This window comes from Barbus barbus (assembly GCF_936440315.1).
Source record: "Barbus barbus genome assembly, chromosome: 18".
Taxonomy (NCBI): Eukaryota; Metazoa; Chordata; class Actinopteri; order Cypriniformes; family Cyprinidae; genus Barbus; species Barbus barbus.
Genome location: NC_136746.1, coordinates 8627286 through 8646414, shown reverse-complemented (window position 1 = coordinate 8646414; position 19129 = coordinate 8627286). Strand labels below are relative to the sequence as shown.

General features: G+C 37.9%; 1 protein-coding gene across 1 annotated transcript in view; it reads left to right on the top strand.

The window, feature by feature from the left end:
- Positions 1-5862: 5862 nt before the first annotated feature.
- Positions 5863-19129, top strand: part of LOC306884319 (tetratricopeptide repeat protein 7A-like) — a 49657-nt gene continuing 36390 nt past the window's right edge. Inside the window, exons 1-7 of the mRNA XM_079440070.1 lie at positions 5863-6040; positions 9206-9369; positions 10202-10370; positions 12044-12174; positions 12457-12581; positions 16325-16403; positions 16490-16659. Coding sequence (XP_079296196.1) covers positions 5911-6040; positions 9206-9369; positions 10202-10370; positions 12044-12174; positions 12457-12581; positions 16325-16403; positions 16490-16659 — 968 coding nt within the window. The 5' untranslated portion in view covers positions 5863-5910. The remainder of the gene's footprint in view (positions 6041-9205; positions 9370-10201; positions 10371-12043; positions 12175-12456; positions 12582-16324; positions 16404-16489; positions 16660-19129) is intronic.

Here is a 19129-nt window from a genome sequence, read left to right as displayed (position 1 = left end):
ACATTCTCAAATTTCAAAGCGATATCAAGAATAAAAATAAATGATAAATGAAGCAGATGATTTTTTTCCAGGTCAGCACGGCTTCACGCTGATTGGATTTGAGTAGTGCGTCATAAAGCCGAGTCTAGCGCACTGGGCAGGTAATAATCCACACACAGCATAGCCGAGGAATGAATGGGCTCACTTATAACTCTCATATGATGATTTTGCGCCTAGTTAATCAGTCACCACGGTCATCTGCATGGCAAACCTCTGCAAAGAAAATGAGAGGGCCAAGGCTATTTTCCGACGGCTGGTTCGTTCTTGGTGTTGTAGAAATGAGACTTTAGGATAGCAGTAGTGCGTGATGTTTCCTAGCAAGTATTGAATGTAGGTGGATAATGGATATTTTATAGGCGGTCGATGAGTGATTGTTTCATTATTGGACTTTATGAAGTTTATAAAACCAGTGGTATTTTGATATCTGGAAATATATATATATATATATGTAATGTACTAGGCTACTTAAAAAGTAGCTACTCTAAATGTGTTTTTTTGGCATAAGTTGTTCCAAGTTCAGGAGTTACGCTACCAGCATGCGGATGACTTCAAAGCTAGCAGGTGTGACCTTAAAGCAATAGTTAGTAAGAACATTAAAATGCAGTCCATTTTATAGGCTAAGGTTTTGTGGATGTACATATGTCAGTTGAAGCTCAGTTTGTCGTCCACTAGATGGCGTCACTGTTTCGTAAGGTTGAGGACAGGCGTCTCATTTTCTTGCCATTTGCATTCTGTGGCAGGTTTTGCATCAAATTAGTCAGTATTTTCATCTAAACAGGCTCATGACTTGGTCTCATTCCAGACTATGATGGAAGCAGCTCCCTCTCTTGATCTGATAATTCATTTACAACAAGCCCTGCAAATAGTTTACACAATATAATTGGTTAAATAGATTTAGTCATCCAGCAGTGAGGGATTTCAGGGAAATAGTAGGACATAGGCTAGTCGTCAAGGACAAGGCCTTGCTTTGAAAAAAAAAGACCTGTTAAACTACATTTATGGTCTAAACAGACACTTAACACATTCCTGTCACAAGACTGAGACTTAGCTTGTGTCCCAATGTGCATACTATCCATCCTAAATTCTATGTGATAGTAGTAATTTTCAATACTATTTAGGGCAGATAGTTGAAGTTCAAGTTTATTTGTATAGCGCTTTTTACGATACAAATCGTTGCAAAGCAGCTCTACAGGAAATTACGTTCCCACAATATATTTATATATTGCAGAACCTTAATATATTTAATTTATGGCAAAATTTGGTAATTCTGTATGTTGTCTGAGCGTTGGCATCCTCTGAGGTCCTCTGAGGGGTTGGCATTATCTTTTCTCAGGTGTTCGGTCATCTCAGATCATTTAAGGGTTGGATCCAGACTGAAGCTTCTGTCATTACTAGATAGATACCATGGGATGTTAATCCCGTGGCAGAAACAGAGAAACAAATAGAGACATAATTAGTGTAGCTGCTGTTCCATCTAAGCAAAAATAATTTGTTCAACCCAAGGTAAAGAATAATAATAATGTACATTTGATCAGATATAACTGCAGTACAAGATTATAAGATGCATTATGTGAATGCTTGGCTAAAGAGATGTGTCTTTAATCTAGATTTAAACAGAGAAAGTGTGTCTGAACCCCGAATGTTATCAGGAAGGCTATTCCAGAGTTTGGGAGCCAAATGTGAAAAAGCTCTACCTCCTTTAGTGGACTTTGCTATGTCCATTAGAGGTACTACCAAAAGGTACTAGGTACTACCAAAAGTCCAGAGTTTTGCGACCTTAGGGAGCGGGTTGGATTGTAGCGTGGTAAAAGACAAGTTAGGTACGCAGGAGCTAAACCATTTAGGGCCTTATAGGCAAGTAATAATATTTTGTAAATGATATGGAACTGAATAGGTAGCCAGTGCAGAGACTGTAAAATTGGGGTAATATGATCATATTTTCTTGACCTGGTAAGAACTCTAGCCGCTGCATTTTGGACTATCTGTAGCTTGTTTATTGAAGATGCAGGACAACTAGCTAGCAGTGCATTACAATAGTCCAGTCTAGAGGTCATGAATGCACGAACTAGCTTTTCTGCATCAGAAACAGGTAGCATGTTTCGAAAGCTTGGCAATGTTTCTAAGATGGAAGAATGCTGTTTTTGTAACATGGGAAATATGATTTTCAAAGGACAAGTTGCTGTCTAATATAACACCCAGATTTTTGACTTTAGAGGACGTAACAGTGCATCCGTCTAGTTGCAAATTGTAATCCAAGAGATTCTGTGTACTGTTTATTGGTCCAATAAATAATATCTCTGTCTTATCTGAATTTAATAGGAGGAAATTATTGGTCATCCAATCTTTTACATTTTTTTACACAATCTATTAGCTTAGATAGTTTAGGACCGTTATATTAACGAGATGGGGTGGATAGTATGCACATTGGGATGCAGGGTTAGTTTTGCAAGTCTTATTTCTTTTATTGTTGGAAATGGACTCATTCTCAGGGCATCTTAGATGTAGATGAGTTTGTTTCTTTGTCTGAATGGATTTGAAGAAATGTATACAGGTGCTGGTCATAAAATTAGAATATCATGAAAAAGTTGATTTATTTCAGTAATACCATTCAAAAAGTGAAACTTGTATATTAGATTCATTCATTACACACAGACTGATATATTTCAGATGTTTATTTCCTTTAATTTTGATGATTATAACTGACAACTAATGAAAGTCCCAAATTCAGTATCTCAGAAAATTAGAATATCAGTTAAGACCAATGCAAAAAAAATGATTTTTAGAAATGTTGGCCAACTGAAAAGTATGAGCATGTACAGCACTCAATATTTAGTTGGGGCTCCTTTGGCCTGGATTACTGCAGCAATGCGGCGTGGCATGGAGTCGATCAGTCTGTGGCACTGCTCAGGTGTTATGAGAGCCCATGTTGCTCTGATAGTGGCTTTCAGCTCTTCTGAATTGTTGGGTCTGGCATATTGCATCTTCCTCTTCACAATAGCCCATAGGTTTTCTATGGGGTTAAGGTCAGGCGAGTTTGCTGGCCAATCAAGAACAGGGATACCATGGTCCTTAAACCAGGTACTGGTAGCTTTGGCAGTGTGTGCAGGTGCCAAGTCCTGTTGGAAAATGAAATCTGCATCTCTATAAAGTTGGTCAGCAGCAGGAAGCATGAAGTGCTCTAAAACTTCCTGGTAGACGGCTGCGTTGACCTTGGACCTCAGAAAACACAATGGACCAACACCAGCAGATGACATTGCACCCCAAACCATCAATGACTGGAAACTTTACACTGGACCTCAAGCAATGTGGATTATGTGCCTCTCCTCTTTTCCTCCAGACTCTGGGACCTTGATTTCCAAAGGAAATGCAAAAAACTTTGGACCACTCAGCAGCAGTCCAGTCCTTTTTGTCTTTAGCCCAGGCAAGACGCTTCTGACGCTGTCTCTTGTTCAAGAGTGGCTCGACACAAGGAATGCGACAGCTGAAACCCATGTCTTGCATACGTCTGTGCGTGGTGGTTCTTGAAGCACTGACTCCAGCTGCAGTCCACTCTTTGTGAATCTCCCCCACATTTTTGAATGGGTTTTGTTTCACAATCCTCTCCAGGGTGCGGTTATCCCTATTGCTTGTACACTTTTTTTCTACCACATCTTGTCCTTCACTTCGCCTCTCTATTAATGTGCTTGGACACAGAGCTCTGTGAACAGCCAGCCTCTTTAGCAATGACCTTTTGTGTCTTGCCCTCCTTGTGCAAGGTGTCAATGGTCGCCTTTTGGACAACTGTCAAGTCAGCAGTCTTCCCCATGATTGTGTAGCCTACAGAACTAGACTGAGAGACCATTTAAAGGCTTTTGCAGGTGTTTTGAGTTAATTAGCTGATTAGAGTGTGGCACCAGGGGTCTTCAATATTGAACATTTTCACAATATTCTAATTTTCATTTCTTAGACTTTCATTAGTTGTCAGTTATAATCATCAAAATTAAAGGAAATAAACATTTGAAATATATCAGTCTGTGTGTAATGAATGAATCTAATATACAAGTTTCACTTTTTGAATGGTATTACTGAAATAAACTTTTTCATGATATTCTAATTTTATGACCAGCACCTGTATATCACTTGCTCAGCAGTGGATCCTCTGCAGTGAATGGGTGCCGTCAGGAGGAGAGTCCAAACAGCTGCTAAAAACATCACAATAATCCACACCACTTCAGTGTATCCACTAAAGTCTTGTGCATGGAAAAGCTGTGTTTATAAGAAACAAATCCAACATTAATTTATTTTTACTTTAAATTGTCGTTTTTTTTTTTGGCCAAATTACCAGTCAATAATTCATAATAATGCTTATTCCAGAGAAAAGTCCATCCCCTGTTGTCCTCTCACAGAAAAATCTACTGACATTGTTTAACTGTTATGGACTATTTTTACTTTTATGGTGCTTGATCTGTGTGTATTTCTCTCCTGATTCAAGACAACGTTTTTCATTGGAGAAAACAATATTACGGTTAGACGACTTGAATTTTAGCTGGAAGCAACAGTTTTAACGTTAAAACATCTTGATGAATTTGTTAATTACTAACATGCAGCTTTTTACTTCACAAGGTGTTTATTATAATGTTGTTATCAGCTGTTTGAACCCATTAACTGTAGAGGATCCATTTATGAGCAAGTGATATACATTTTTTCTAAATCTGTTCTGATGAAGAAACAAACTCCAAGGTAAATTTTCAGCTAATTTTCATTTTTTGGGGGGAACTATATAAGTCTGGTCTATAGCTGGTTTCTGGTTGTTTTTAGCTGCTCCAAGCTGGTTATTATCAACATATAGGTGGTTCAGCTGGGTTTTGGAACATAATTGCTGGTTATCCAGCTATGACCAGCATGCACCAAATAATGACCAACCAGGAAGATCAGACTAGTCTAAATCAGTGAGACCAGCAGCTGGACTGATTTTAGAAGTTTTAAGAGCATTGCAATGTATTTTATTAATTAATTATTTTTTCTATGACATTTTTCTTAACAGAGAGTTAGACTTCCCACTAACCTGTGAATATATTATATTGTGAATATTAGAAATGGAATTTCCAGGGTTGAAAAAAAAAAAAAATCATGGAAAGTAATCAGGAAATCATGGAATTTTTCCTCAGCTCTAAAATAGCCTATTTGTCAAAGGACGTAGCAACCATATGCAAAAACATTAATTTTGCATATCCGTAGTGAAAATGTGAAAATGTAGCTATTTGCATAAAACAAAACCGATTCCATTAGCTAGGCCTACATGTCACCGCCCACGTTTTGATTCCGCAAATCAGTTCATTTGATCAAAAGCAGACAAATTGATTAATATTCATGAGCCCAACATGCTGGTGAATATTAGCGCAACAGATAAGACAATAAATTATCTAGGCTATAATTATAATAATATATTTAATATTTTTTCACAGCTAGGCTAATATTAATTATGACATTTTTCATTCATACATTTCATTCATTGATTAAATACTTTGATTAAACCGAAGACTGTAGAATACCCTTAAAGGGACTTTGATTAAAAGTTTTAGTTCTAACCCTTAAATTTTGCGATATTCTTAAAGTTCTTTCAACTATAGCCTACTGTGTAGCCAACTAAAGAGATGCTGATTAGAATATAAAGTAAAATGTCATGAGGGAACGCTGAGTGAAATTTAATGTGTTTTACAAAGTTTGGTGCAACTGGGCTGGAAAGCTCATCAAAACCGATCATATTCTTCAGTCACTGAAACGGGCAAAGTCTTGTAATGTTTGTTTGCACATGCTCAGTGAGTTTCCCGTTGTCAGCCGGCAGTCACTCCTCTGGTGTCGGTGGAGCGCGGACACAGAGACGCGGGCGGGATGTCATCGCGGCTCTCCTTCTCTCAGTACCGCTTAGAGGCGGAGGTCGAGCGCTGCCGCGCGGAGTGTCAGTGGGACAAAATACCGTCTTTACTGGACCAGCTCGCTGCCGCGCGCCTGCATGACGACGGTAAGTGCGCGTGCCACAATAGAATAGAATAGAATTTAATAGAGGAGAGCCAGCAGTGATGAGTGAGGGAGAGTGTGTGTCTTGTTCCGCATGAACTTTGCACCTTTCTGTTAAACTCTGCCCGTGTTTATGTTCTGTTATCAGTTACAGAAACTCACATGCACTTATTGAGACTTCGGTTTTTGCGTTTAGATTTGTATTGTCAGTGCACTCAGAGAGAGAGAGAGAGAGAGAGAGAGAGAGAGAGAGACTGACTGTGTATAAAGCCAGTTACTCATGTGAATCAGAGTTGTAAATGCATGCACACACCCTTTAGTTAATACAGGTAGAAACTTAAAGCAATAGTGTCATAATTTACTCACCCTCTCTTTGGGTTATGTACTGAATTTGATGTTGCGTTCCTCCACTATTATGTTGATGCAGATGTGTAGAAGGCTATAAATATCCCAAACACACTACTGTTGGCATTTACCTTTGACCAGGTGATGTTACCTTGGTGTTGTTGTTAAACAACTACAATTATACTCTGAGGAACAACTATCTTGGCACTACCAAACTCATACTTTCTTGCTTTTTCTTGCCAAATTTTTGGGTTTCTCAAATCCTGGGTCATTACGGGATAGCAAAGTGTCCACCAGTTGATGTACATCAGTGGTCACCAAACTTGGTCCTAAAATAGAGTTTAGCTCTATCCATATTCAAACACACTTGAAGCAGCTAATCAAGGTATTAGGTACTTGACACGTCCATGCAGGTGTGTTGAGGCAAGTTGGAGCTAAACTCTGCAGGACACCGGCCCTCCAGGACCGAGTTTGGTGACCCCTGTTGTACATTATGCATTCATTTTCTAGACAACCTTCTACTGTCAGTAAGATTTTTGTTACTGAAAAAAGTTACATTTCTATTCAGTAAGGATGCATGAAATTGATCAAAGACCTTTATAATGTTACAAAAGATATATGTTTCAAATAAATGCTGTAATTTCTTTCTATTGATCAAATAATTATCATAAATAAATATTAAGCAGCACAAATTATTTTTTTTTTAAACATTGATAATAATGACAAATCATTCTTGAGCACCAAATCAGCATGTTATAATCGTTTCTGAAGGATCATGCAACACTAAAGACAAATTTCAGCTTTGCATTACAGGAATAAGTTGCATTTTAAAATAGTAGAAAGTAGAAAGCAGTTCTTTTAAATTGTAATACGATTTCAAAATATAACCGTTTTACAGAATTTTTGATCAAATAAATGCAACCTTGGTAAGCATAAAAGACTTAAAAAAAAATCTTACCAACCCAAACATTTTGAATGGTAGTGTACACTGTAAAAAATGACAGTGAATTTAACGGTAAAAGACTGTAAAAATGCTACAGTGAAAACCTGTTAAATGATTAAAGGTAAGGTCCCCTATACAGCGAAAATCTGTATTGGACATTACATGTCATTTTACGGTAGTATACCGTTTTGGAAGTGAAAAAGAACATATAATTTACAGTGAATAACCCTAAATTGACATTCCAGGAATTCCCTGCATTACATTTCAAGTTTGATGTTTTTTTGTTGAAATAACAGGCCTATGTTTCTTAGTTTATCAGTTTTGTACATTAGGGTTGTACGTTACATCTACCCTCGGTTTCACAAACAAGGCTTAAGCCTAGTTCTAGACTAAAATGTAAGTCTGAGCTGTTTCAACTGAAATAAACTTGCACTGACTGATCTTAAAACATATCAGTGCCTTTGTTTTGTCTTTAGAGGCACAACAGTAATGGTTTTTCTAAGACGCGTTTATAAAAATTACTTAAATGAACTAATTGAACAATGGCCTAATCCTGGCTTAGTCTAAGCCCTGTCTGTGAAACCGGGCCCTAATGTTGTTAATTTAATATGTATTGCATTATTTAAGTTTCATGTGTGTTATCATGATGGTGTTTAGTGTTTGTGCGAATGACACTGTACACCTTCTAAATATGTTAATATTTAAAAGCTGCTTGTAATGGGCTTTGGTTCATCATGTGACTCTCATCACCACCTGCTGTTGGTGGTTATCAGTGTATTACAAAGGTACAAAGATTTCACTACTTCACTAGGTTATATATTAACATTATATCAGTTAATAAAATTACGGTATTTACCTGTAAATTTAAGTTAAAACTGTAAAACCTAAAATGTTGCTACCATATTTTTATGGTAAAAATTTGTCAACCTCAGCTGCTGGTTTTTTAACATACATTTTACAGTATATATATATATATATATATTACAGTGTATGCTTTCACTGTAAGGAAAACAGGAGTATGGACTGTCTGCTAAATTGGTGTTCCACAGAAGAAGAAAAAACTCAATTTGGCCTACAGTGGCATGACAAATGTAAATAAATGTTACTTTTTTGGATGAATTATCTCTTTAAGGTTTAGAATTAAAAACCCAGTCCTCTCACTTTCTCAATTTCACAAAGGTGGTAAAAGATAAACATGCTGCTTAAACATGTCTCATGTTCATTGTTAAATCAACAGCAGTAATCTAGAGGTTAACACATGGCACTCCCAGGAGGTGTGTCCACCACTGTCCAAATCCGGTCTCTTACCCAGCACGTCTTGTTCACCATTGCAAACACTAATTTCCCAGTGGGGAAACAAACTCAGTCAGTAAACGGTGGCCACAGAACATAGTATTCAGTGTATTTTATAAATGCTACCAAGGGTTTTTAAGTGATGTACTGCAGTTACTTCATATTCAGTAAGGAAATGGCATGCATAAACCTGACATACAGTATAACACAAGTCTAGATTGAATAGGGAGTGAAAAGTTAAACCAAACAGGAAACATCTCATCCACAGAGTTTACACAAAATATGCACCTTCTTGCTGTACTGTATACTCTTAAGTTAAAACAAACACTTAACTCTCTAAACCTGATCAGAATGCTGTTGTAGATTAGTATCCAAGCTAGACATTCTGGCATGATAAAGTCCACCGTTGGATGAAAAATGGCACCATGAAGTTGTTTTTTAACAAAACAGTATTTTAGATACAATGTTGCTGGTGAGCATTTTATCCTTAAAGTAACCCAAAGAAGGTACCATAATCAGCCAACATCAAGCATGTTCTAGTCTTTCTTCTTCAACCTTTGCCCAACTTCCCTCTCTGTTTGTCTGTAGATGATTACAGGACACTGCTGCTGGCAGAAGCTCTGTTGGAGGAATGTCTGCTGGAGAACATGACCCTGCTGAAGAATTCTACATTTCTGACTGAACAATCACAGCCCAAACTAGCCCGAGCCAAAGCTCACCTCGACAGCATCCTAAGCAGAGGACACTTGGAGGTCTGGCACAGCACCTACCTGAGTTTCTCTGTTTCTAAAGTCTCTCTGTCAGTTAAGCATCTCTGAGAAAGAGAAGAAAGGGCTTATGGATTACAGAAGCACTTTGGGGGATTTAGTTTAGTTGTGTGTGCTTACATTTTTTAAATATTAAATGTTTTATTAACTTAGTTAGAAAACAAAATATCAAACCATTAAGTATCTGCGAACAATGGTGCAACAGTTTTTTTTTCTCAAAACATCACTTTTCTGAGCACTTTTTTCTTTGTGCTTAAAAAAGTACTTTATTTATTTATACTGTATTGATTTGCACATTTATTAATACTGTATTGTTTGATATTTTATCATAAAAAAAAAAACAAAGGAAATGTATGGTTTGTTTTTTTGTCATTGTTCTTAGAAGAAAATTTAGAGGGGTAGAGGGTTAATGCAAAAAAAATAAAAAATAAATTAAAATAAAACCAAAGTCATGAAATGGCTTAATGCAATTTAAAATTTCCAAAGTCTGGGAAGTAATTAAATAAATATATGCATTATGTGTTTCAGAGTGAAGTATGGCACTGTGTTCATTTAAATTTATACGTGAGCAGCTCATGATCTGCTGTTTTCAGTGTCTCAGTTCCGTTTACAGTAAATGTTGCTCCACAAAAACTCATCTCTCTCGCATCTTCCCATACTTGTAATGAGAAATACTGATTAACAAAAGAGCCTAAACAAGCCCTATAAATATTTTTAAATCGCAATCACAATTTTTATTGTAAAAATCACAATTTGATTTTTTTCCTCAAATTGTTCAGCCCTAATTATCAGTGATTTTTGGTCTTTTCCCCTGTAGCCGCACTACCTGAATGAAGCTCTGCTCCTGCTGGCTAAAGTGCACTACGTTCAGGGACGCTACAGGGACGCCCAGGGCATGTGTGCCAGAGCAGGTGTGGATGATTTCACCCGCCACGAGAAGCCTGTCTACCAACTACGCATGCTGGCAGAGGCCTTTGTCATCAAAGGTATGAACAGTTGAGAAATCACTGACAGCTCATTAATCCTCCCTCATTATTGTATAATTAAGTTATGATGACAAGGCAATTAACATTCTGTATGCGTGAGTTCTAAATATTCAGCTAATTATAGAATGTGTTGTAGCGTCCTGCAACCGTTCAGCATTGACACAACCTCTTTAATTGTGTGAAAAACTTAAAAGTTCTCTGAGGTTTAATGAGATGTAGTTGCTCTTAACTGAAAAAAATGTATTATTATTTAGACGCTAAAGTTAAAAGACAAAGTTCTTAATATGATCCTTTTAACTGTCGGAGCTATTTTAATGTGTATTTATAGAGTTATTAAGCAATTCCCATTGCTGCATTCCACTGAATATTTGCTTCAGGCATGCTTTTATTGGATTCATACCCAGGCTAAAGTGTACACTGAAAGAAAGGTTGGCATTGCAGTCATAGAGAAGTGCGTGGATAGGAGTGTGTCACTGCTTATATCATATCCTTGGACAGAATGTAACCACAAGGGGAAAAAAAGGCAGTTTTACGTCATTGTCTACAGGGAAGCTTCTATATATAACTAGTTATTATTTAAAAACGGGTTTTTCCAGCATTTTACTCATCCTGTATTTGTGTAATGTCCCAATAAAGCAGACTTGACTTGACTTGACTTACGTTCGAATTTTCCATGATTTTTAATACAGTACATAACATTCTCTCACAAGTGCAAAAAAGTATGTGCTGTTATATCTATCTATCTATCTATCTATCTATCTATCTATCTATCTATCTATCTGTCTATCTGTCTATCTATCTATCTATCTATCTATCTATCTATCTATCTATCTATCTATCTATCTATCTATCTATCTATCTATCTGTCTATCTGTCTATCTATCTATCTATCTATCTATCTATCTATCTATCTATCTATCTATCTATCTATCTATCTATCTGTCTATCTGTCTATCTATCTATCTATCTATCTATCTATCTTGTATTATGTTGTAGTTCCTTATACAGTTTTATTTTCTCTGCTCATCAAAGCCAGTTTCACTTGCATTAGGCACTTGTTGAGTGTTAATTATGGTTGCTGTCTACAACTCTTCTCTTCAGATTTGTATAGATGGGGAACTCTTTTTTTTTAACAGTTATGTGGTAAAGTTACACTAATTGCATAGTTCCTCATTTTTATTTCTCCTCTGTGTATTTCCTCATATTTGGATGGAACTAGTGACTTCTGGGAAAATACAATGTAGGCAGAAGTCTTGGTAAATCTGAGATATCAAAGCATTTTCTAGGAGGTTCAAATATTTGTTTGTCTATAGTTTCTGCATCTTGCCCTGCCGGAGCCCTGGATGGAATGTTATAGATAGACCAAATAAATTATGAAGTCCTTCTAATTTCATTTAAAAAGACAATTTTTTTTGATAAACAGTTATTTGCTCTCATGGTGTTTCTCAATTATATGTATTAATTGGCACATACCATTTAAGAATTGACTGTACCAAACATAGAAATCCGTTTTTGTTTCACATGTCTAATTAAGTCTAATCAGCAGTACTGTAATTGCAGATGTAGTGCTTTGCTGTATTAATTTTGCACGTCTTGGCTCCATGCTTAAACTATATTTCATTCTCTCTTGACCTGAGTGAGTCTTAACCTAATTGTTTTCTATGAATGTTCAGGTTTGTCTTTGGACCATCAGTCTATGTCAGGTGCTTCCCGTGTTAGACTGTCCGAGAGAGAGGAAGAGTGCCTGTCCTGTTACCTCATGGCCTGTGATGCTGGCCTGCTGTACCTGCAAGAGCTTGACAAGGTCTGTGTGTGTTTTACATCTTGTCAGGGGCTGGTTTACTCCGAACATGTTTTTCTGTGTAGACATGTCTCTAACTGTTTTCTTGGTGTGTCTCGCTGCGTTGTCTCATGCATGATTGATTCAAATTTAGAGACAGTTAGCTTGTATAAGCACGGACTGTAAATGCAAGAATGTGTTCTGTGTGTATTATATGTTATATATAGAGTCTAAAATTGGTAATTTTTTTTATTTATCTGTGTTCATTTCCGGCCATCATTACATTGCATGTGTCTTGTTCACTAGACTGTTTGCACGCCAAGTTCCAAAACCGCTAAAAGTGGTACATTAGTCCCAAATTTTGACGTGGACCCAGGCTTTTTCCTGCAGGCAGCTCTTCAGAGCGCATACCTGTCGCTGCTGAGAAAAGGGTGAGTGTGCACGTTACTACTCTCAGACTCTGTAACCACAATTCTCTGGCCTTTATATTGAGCACTCATGCAGCTATGCACATACAGTGCCCTCCAAAAGTATTGGAACAGTAAAGACAAAATTGCTCTGTTGGCTGTGGAGTCAAGACATTTACAAATATGATTAAAAGATGAATATGAGACAAAACTACAGAATATTACATTTTATTATTGGGTGATTCAACAGATGTTTTACCAGCTAAGAAGTTCAGCACTTTTAGAGTTTCATCCCTCTATCTGATGTGAGCATAAGTATTGGAGCAGTTGCCTCACAGGTCTTTCTAAGTGATCAGCTGTGTCCTGTTGCATTAATTCTTCAGATATTAAAAGCAGGGAATGTGTCGTATCAGTTATATCCATTACTTCTGCATTCTGAATCTTGCATTCGATCATGACACACAAACCAGGAAGAAGACGAGGGAGCTGACTTTGAGAGAAAAGCAAGCAATTTGGAAGTCAGTTAGAGCTCTAGCAAAAACCAAGAGTTTGGAAACCACCAGTGACACCAGCAACCAACAACTACCTAGTCTCAGCCTCAGACGTCACACCCACGGACCGTTGGTTAAACATCTGATGCATATGGCACACTTTTCTGGAAACACTTCATTAATGTTGAAGTCATCATCTGACTGGTTGAATTAAACTGGATTTCTGGGAGAAGCGAGTGTCGCGTTTATTTTCGGTCCGCCGGGAAACAAAGATAGTTGAGTCAACTAAATGCTGGATTTTCAAAAGTATGTGGAATATTTAAATTTTGCGGCATTGAATCTTTAAAATACATCCGAGAGTTTCACACACCTGTTTGTTATTGTTATTTGTTATTATCGACATTTCCACACCCTTGAAACATGCTAAACGAAACAAACTATGATTGGTTGTTTGACATGTCGGTCAAATGGACTCATGGGCGGGCCTTGGCCAATGAATGCGGCCATCTATTCCAGACCTTCAGCCATCAGTCTGAAGGTCTGGCTACGCGACACCAACAACGACCTGATCGGCTGAGAAAACAACAGTAGTTGATGACAGACAACTCATAAAAGCTGTGAAAATGAACCCTAAAAGACGTGTCTGTAAAATCACCAACAACTTCCAGAAAGCTGGGGTGATGCTCTGACAATCTACTGTCCTCAGGAGACTTTGACACAGAATTACAGATGCTACACAGCAAGATGCAAACCTCTGACCAGCACCAAATATAGAAAGGCAAGATTAGAGTTTGCAAAAAAGCACAAAGGTAAGCCAGAAGAGTTTTGGAACTGTGTTTATGGACCGATGAGACAAAGATGAACCTTTATCTAAGTGATGGAAAAGCAAAAATGTGGCGAAAAAAAGGGATCGGTAAATGATCCCAAGCATACAGCCTTATCTGTAAAGCATGGTGGAGGTGGTGTCATGGCATGGGCATGCATGGCTGCCTCTGGAACAGGCCCTCTCAACTTTACTGATGACTTAATGTATGATGACAGTAGCAGAATGCATTTGGAAAGGTACAAAACCATCTTGCCTACCAATATTCAAGAAAATGCCACCAGATTCATTGGGAAATGCTTCATATTGCATCAGGACAATGACCCAAAACACCCTGCCAGTTCAGTCAAGGAATTTATAAGGGCAAAGAAATGGAAAGTCTTAGATTGCCCAAGTCAATCTCCAGATTTAAATCTGATTGATGATGAATTTCACCAGCTGAAGAGGAGAGTAAAGGCAGAAACTCCCCAAAACAAGCAACAACTTGAACTGGCTGCATTAAAGACTGGGAAAAGTATTTCAAAGGATGAGACCAAGAGTCTGGTGATGTCTATGGGTCACAGACTCACTGCTGTGATTGTGTGCAAGGGATCTGCAACTAAATAATAGCTTTTAATCTTTTATATCTGCCTTATGTTCAACTGTCCCAATACTTATGCTCACATCAATGAGTGGGATGGACTCTAAAAGTGCTGTTCTTTTTATTTGGTAAAACATGAATGTGTTGAAACGGCTAATAATAAAATGTGACATTCTGTAGTTTTGTCTCATATTCATCTTTTAATCATATTTGTAAATGTCTTGACTCCACAGCCAACAGAGCAATTTTGTCTTTACGGTTCCAATACTTATGGAGGGCACTGTATATTCACTGCACAGCTTGACTTAATCCATTTATGGACTCCATGTGAATTAACTATATGACTGGGACCGTGTAAACACACCACTGTTATTCTTGTGTCAACATGACCAGTGTGTGGTGTGGATGTGCCAGTCGTGTCCAGCAGGTGTCAGTCTTATAACACAAGTGATTTTATACATGAGGTCTTTGTTTGAAATGGCATACTGACATACTACAACTTTAGGACTGTCAATGGATTAAATTAGCAGATCATCAACATATTAAACAAAATAGTTTTTTTCAGTTCCAGAAAGAAAACAAAAATGACATGTAAATCGTGTCAGAACGTGTGCACATGTAGCATATTATATGTGCAGTATAGTCTATAAAGACACTGAACAGAGGTAGATTTCTGCATAGTGCACTTTACTTGTCTCAGCTGCCCTTCCCTCTTCTTCAGTCCAGTGCTCTAAGACAGAAATCTGTGACTGTAAATGCTGTAAATACAGTTCTATATTTCTCAAACATGCATCAAAAGACAGGGGAAATGCAAACACTTAAATCAATCAAAAGCAAGCATAAAATAATGATATATAATAACACTACACACATTTTTAGACTTTAGTCTTTTTGTAACAAAAGTGTTTTTGCAGCGAATCACTGTAATAATGGCCATTTTAATAATAACCATTATTACAGTCTAAAAATATCTAGTATAATGTGAATGTATTACAATTCTGATATAATGTAAATGTAAAAGAACACATTTCATTTTTGTTGTTGTTGAAGAACTTTAGCCTATGGAGATACATAAGACAAAAAAGATTGAGATACCTGTTGTTTCATACAGTATAATGCAATGGACATGACTTGATCATCCATTGGATAATCCACAAAATAACCTGTTGAAACATCAGCTGTGAATTTTTAAATCTTCTTGACATTGTATTAAGCTGTCAAGATTTAAGAAAATTTTTAAGATCAAAATAAAGAAATCAATACTTTTTTAAGCAAGGATGCATTTAATTAATCAAAAACTAAAATATGTATAATATATGTATAATATATGTAATATATGTGTGTGTGTGTGTGTGTGTGTGCATGTTAATGTGGTTTATGAGGACACAAATTTGTATAATGACATGGGTATGACAGAGGTATTAGAATATGAAGGTGGTTTATGAGGATTGAGGACACTGCCTATGTCCCCGTAATTCAAAAGGCTTTAAAAACATACTAATGGTGTTTTTTTTTTAATCTAAAAATGCACAAAGTCTCCTGAGAGGGCTAAGTTTAGGTGTAGGGTTGGTGTAGGATAATGCAGCAGCAGTATAAAAGCACAAACTTGGCAACACTGCATACTGTAGGCAACATCCACTGCAAACAGTAGTCTGCAGGGAGCAGGACACTGACACACCATTGCAAACTAAAGTTTGTCATAATCATCCTCCTCCACACCCTTCTGTCTCTTAATAACTGACACATGCTCACATGTACAGTAGTTATGATATAATAATCATTAGTGTTGTATTGTCCATCCAGTAAGTCAGTCATCGTCTTATATTTAAATCATTTTAATTCCCGCAATCACTTATGCCTATTTGTGTTTTAGTCACTTGGCTCAGGGAACTCAGCAGCTGCGGCGGGTCATGAGGGCTATGGAGAGTCGGGGCTCTCAGAGTTTTCGTAAGGTGAGATCTGGGTAAATGAGATTGTTGATGCTCACAATCACACAGCAGGAGTCAGAGGTTGTTGTCTGTTGTGTTGTGTTGTTCAGACAGTAGCCTGCAGACTTGCAGAAGTGTTGCTGGGCTCAGTGTGTGAGGAAGCGTACTGGGGTCCACTGTCTCCTCCACCACCCGGCTGGCTGAAGAGAGAAGGAGCCACACACCCCAAAAACGCCATCTACCCCTCGTCCAGACCACCACAGTGCTACAACACTGAGGGGTCAGACTTTCTTTCCATTCCCATTCTCTGTATATTCAAACTCATTTTTCACATAGAAAACAATATCTAAAGCATAATCAGAAAATAAAAGCACAACAAAGTAAAGTAAAGTTTGATGGCTTGACAAATTAAAAACTTGAAGTTTTAATGTTTTACTAAGATAAGTCATGAAAAGTCAGACAGTACAATAAAATCTAATTTAGACCTCATTAGACCTCATCAGACTAACATAAAACCATTAGTCCTTCACAAAACCACCTGCTGCTTGTTGCTTGGCATTGTTAACAGTTGCTGGCATGTTCTTAGTTTTTGTTAACATGCTTAATAATACACTGAACAAAATTATAAACGCAACACTTTCGTTTTTGTCCCCATTTTTCATGAGCTGAACTCAAAGATCTAAGACTTTTTCTATGTACACAAAAGGCCTATTTCTCTCAAATATTGTTCACAAATCTGTCTAAATCTGTGTTAGTGAGCACTTCTCCTTTGCCGAGATAATCCATCCACCTCACAGGTGTGGCATATCAAGATGCTGATTAGACAGCATGATTACTGCACAGGTGTGCCTTAGGCTGGCCACAATAAAAGGCCACTCTAAAATGTGCAGTTTTACTGTATTGGGGGGGTCCGGAGGGTTATGGGCATACCATAACCCCATGCCCATACCATATCTGGTGTGACCACCATTTGTCTCACGCAGTGCAACACATCTCCTTTGCATAGAGTTGATCAGGTTGTCCACTCCTCTTCAATGGCTGTGCGAAGTTGCTGGATATTGGCAGGAACTGGAACAAGCTGTCGTATACGCCGATCCAGAGCATCCCAAACATGCTCAATGGGTGACATGTCCGGTGAGTATGCTGGCCATGGAAGAACTGGGATGTTTTCAGCTTCCAGGAATCGTGTACAGATCCTTGCAACACGGGGCCGTGCATTATCATGCTGCAACATGAGGTGATGGTCGTGGATGAATGGCACAACAATGGGCCTCAGGATCTCGTCACGGTATCTCTGTGCATTCAAAATGCCATCAATAAAATTCACCTGTGTTCATTGTCCATAACATACGCCTGCTCATACCATAACCCCACCGCCACCATGGGCCACTCGATCCACAACGTTGACATCAGCAAACCGTTTGCTCACCCACACGACGCCATACACGCCGTCTGCCATCTGAAAACCGGGATTCATCCGGGAAGAGAACACCTCTCCAAAGTGCCAGACGCCATCGAATGTGAGCATTTGCCCACTCAAGTCGGTTACGATGATTAACTGAAGTCAGGTCGAGACCCTGATGAGGACGACGAGCATGCAGATGAGTTTCCCTGAGGCGGTTTCTGACAGTTTGTGCAGAAATTCTTTGGTTATGCAAACCGATTATTGCAGCAGCTGTCTGGGTGGCTGGCCTCAGACGATCTTGGAGGTGAAGATGCTGCATGTGGAGGTCCTGGGCTGGTGTGGTTACACATGGTCTGCGTTTGTAAGGCCGGTTGGATGTACTGCCAAATTCTCTGAAACGCCGTGAATTGAATGTTAATTTCTCTACCATAAGCCGTCTCGGCTTATGGTAGAGAAATGAACATTCAATTCACGGGCAACTGCTCTGGTGGACATTCCTGCAGTCAGCATGCCAATTGCACGCTCCCTCAAAACATCTGTGGCATTGTGCTGTGTGATAAAACTGCACATTTTAGAGTGGCCTTTTATTGTGGCCACAATTGGTTACTTCTGGTAATACTTTACACAATTGGTAAAGTATTGTTTACTTGTGGAATAATCATGCTGTCTAATCAGCATCTTGATATGCCACACCTGTGAGGTGGATGGATTATCTCGGCAAAGGAGAAGTGCTCACTAACACAGATTTAGACAGATTTGTGAACAATATTTGAGAGAAATGGGCCTTTTGTGTACATAGAACAAGTCTTAGATCTTTGAGTTCAGCTGATGAAAAACTACGATGTTTTAACAAGTTGCTAGCATTATAGCACATTGCCATAATGATTTAGAAAGTTGCTGACATGTTTTAGCGAGTTGCTAGCATGATTTAGCACATTCCTTGCATTTTTAGCATGTTTCTAGTATGTTTATAACATTTTTAAACATTTTGATAGTTTACCATGTTTAAGAAATGCTAGCATGTTTTAACATATTAGCCTATGTTAGTATGTTTTAGCACATTGCTAGCATGTTTTAGCTTGTTACCAACATGTTTTAGCACATTGCTAGCATGATTTAACACATTGACAGATAGGTAGAGAGATAATGGAACAAATACAGGATAATTGTAAGCCTGATCAGTCATAAAAAATATAGCATCCTGAAAAGATGTGAAAAGCGAGTTTGGCAGTCTCTAGGATGAGTTACTTTTAGAACTTTTGTCTCAGACAAAGAAAAAGAAAAAAATCTTCAATAGGAAATCAGTATGCTTTGTCAAGCTAAAATAATAACTCTTCATTTTAGC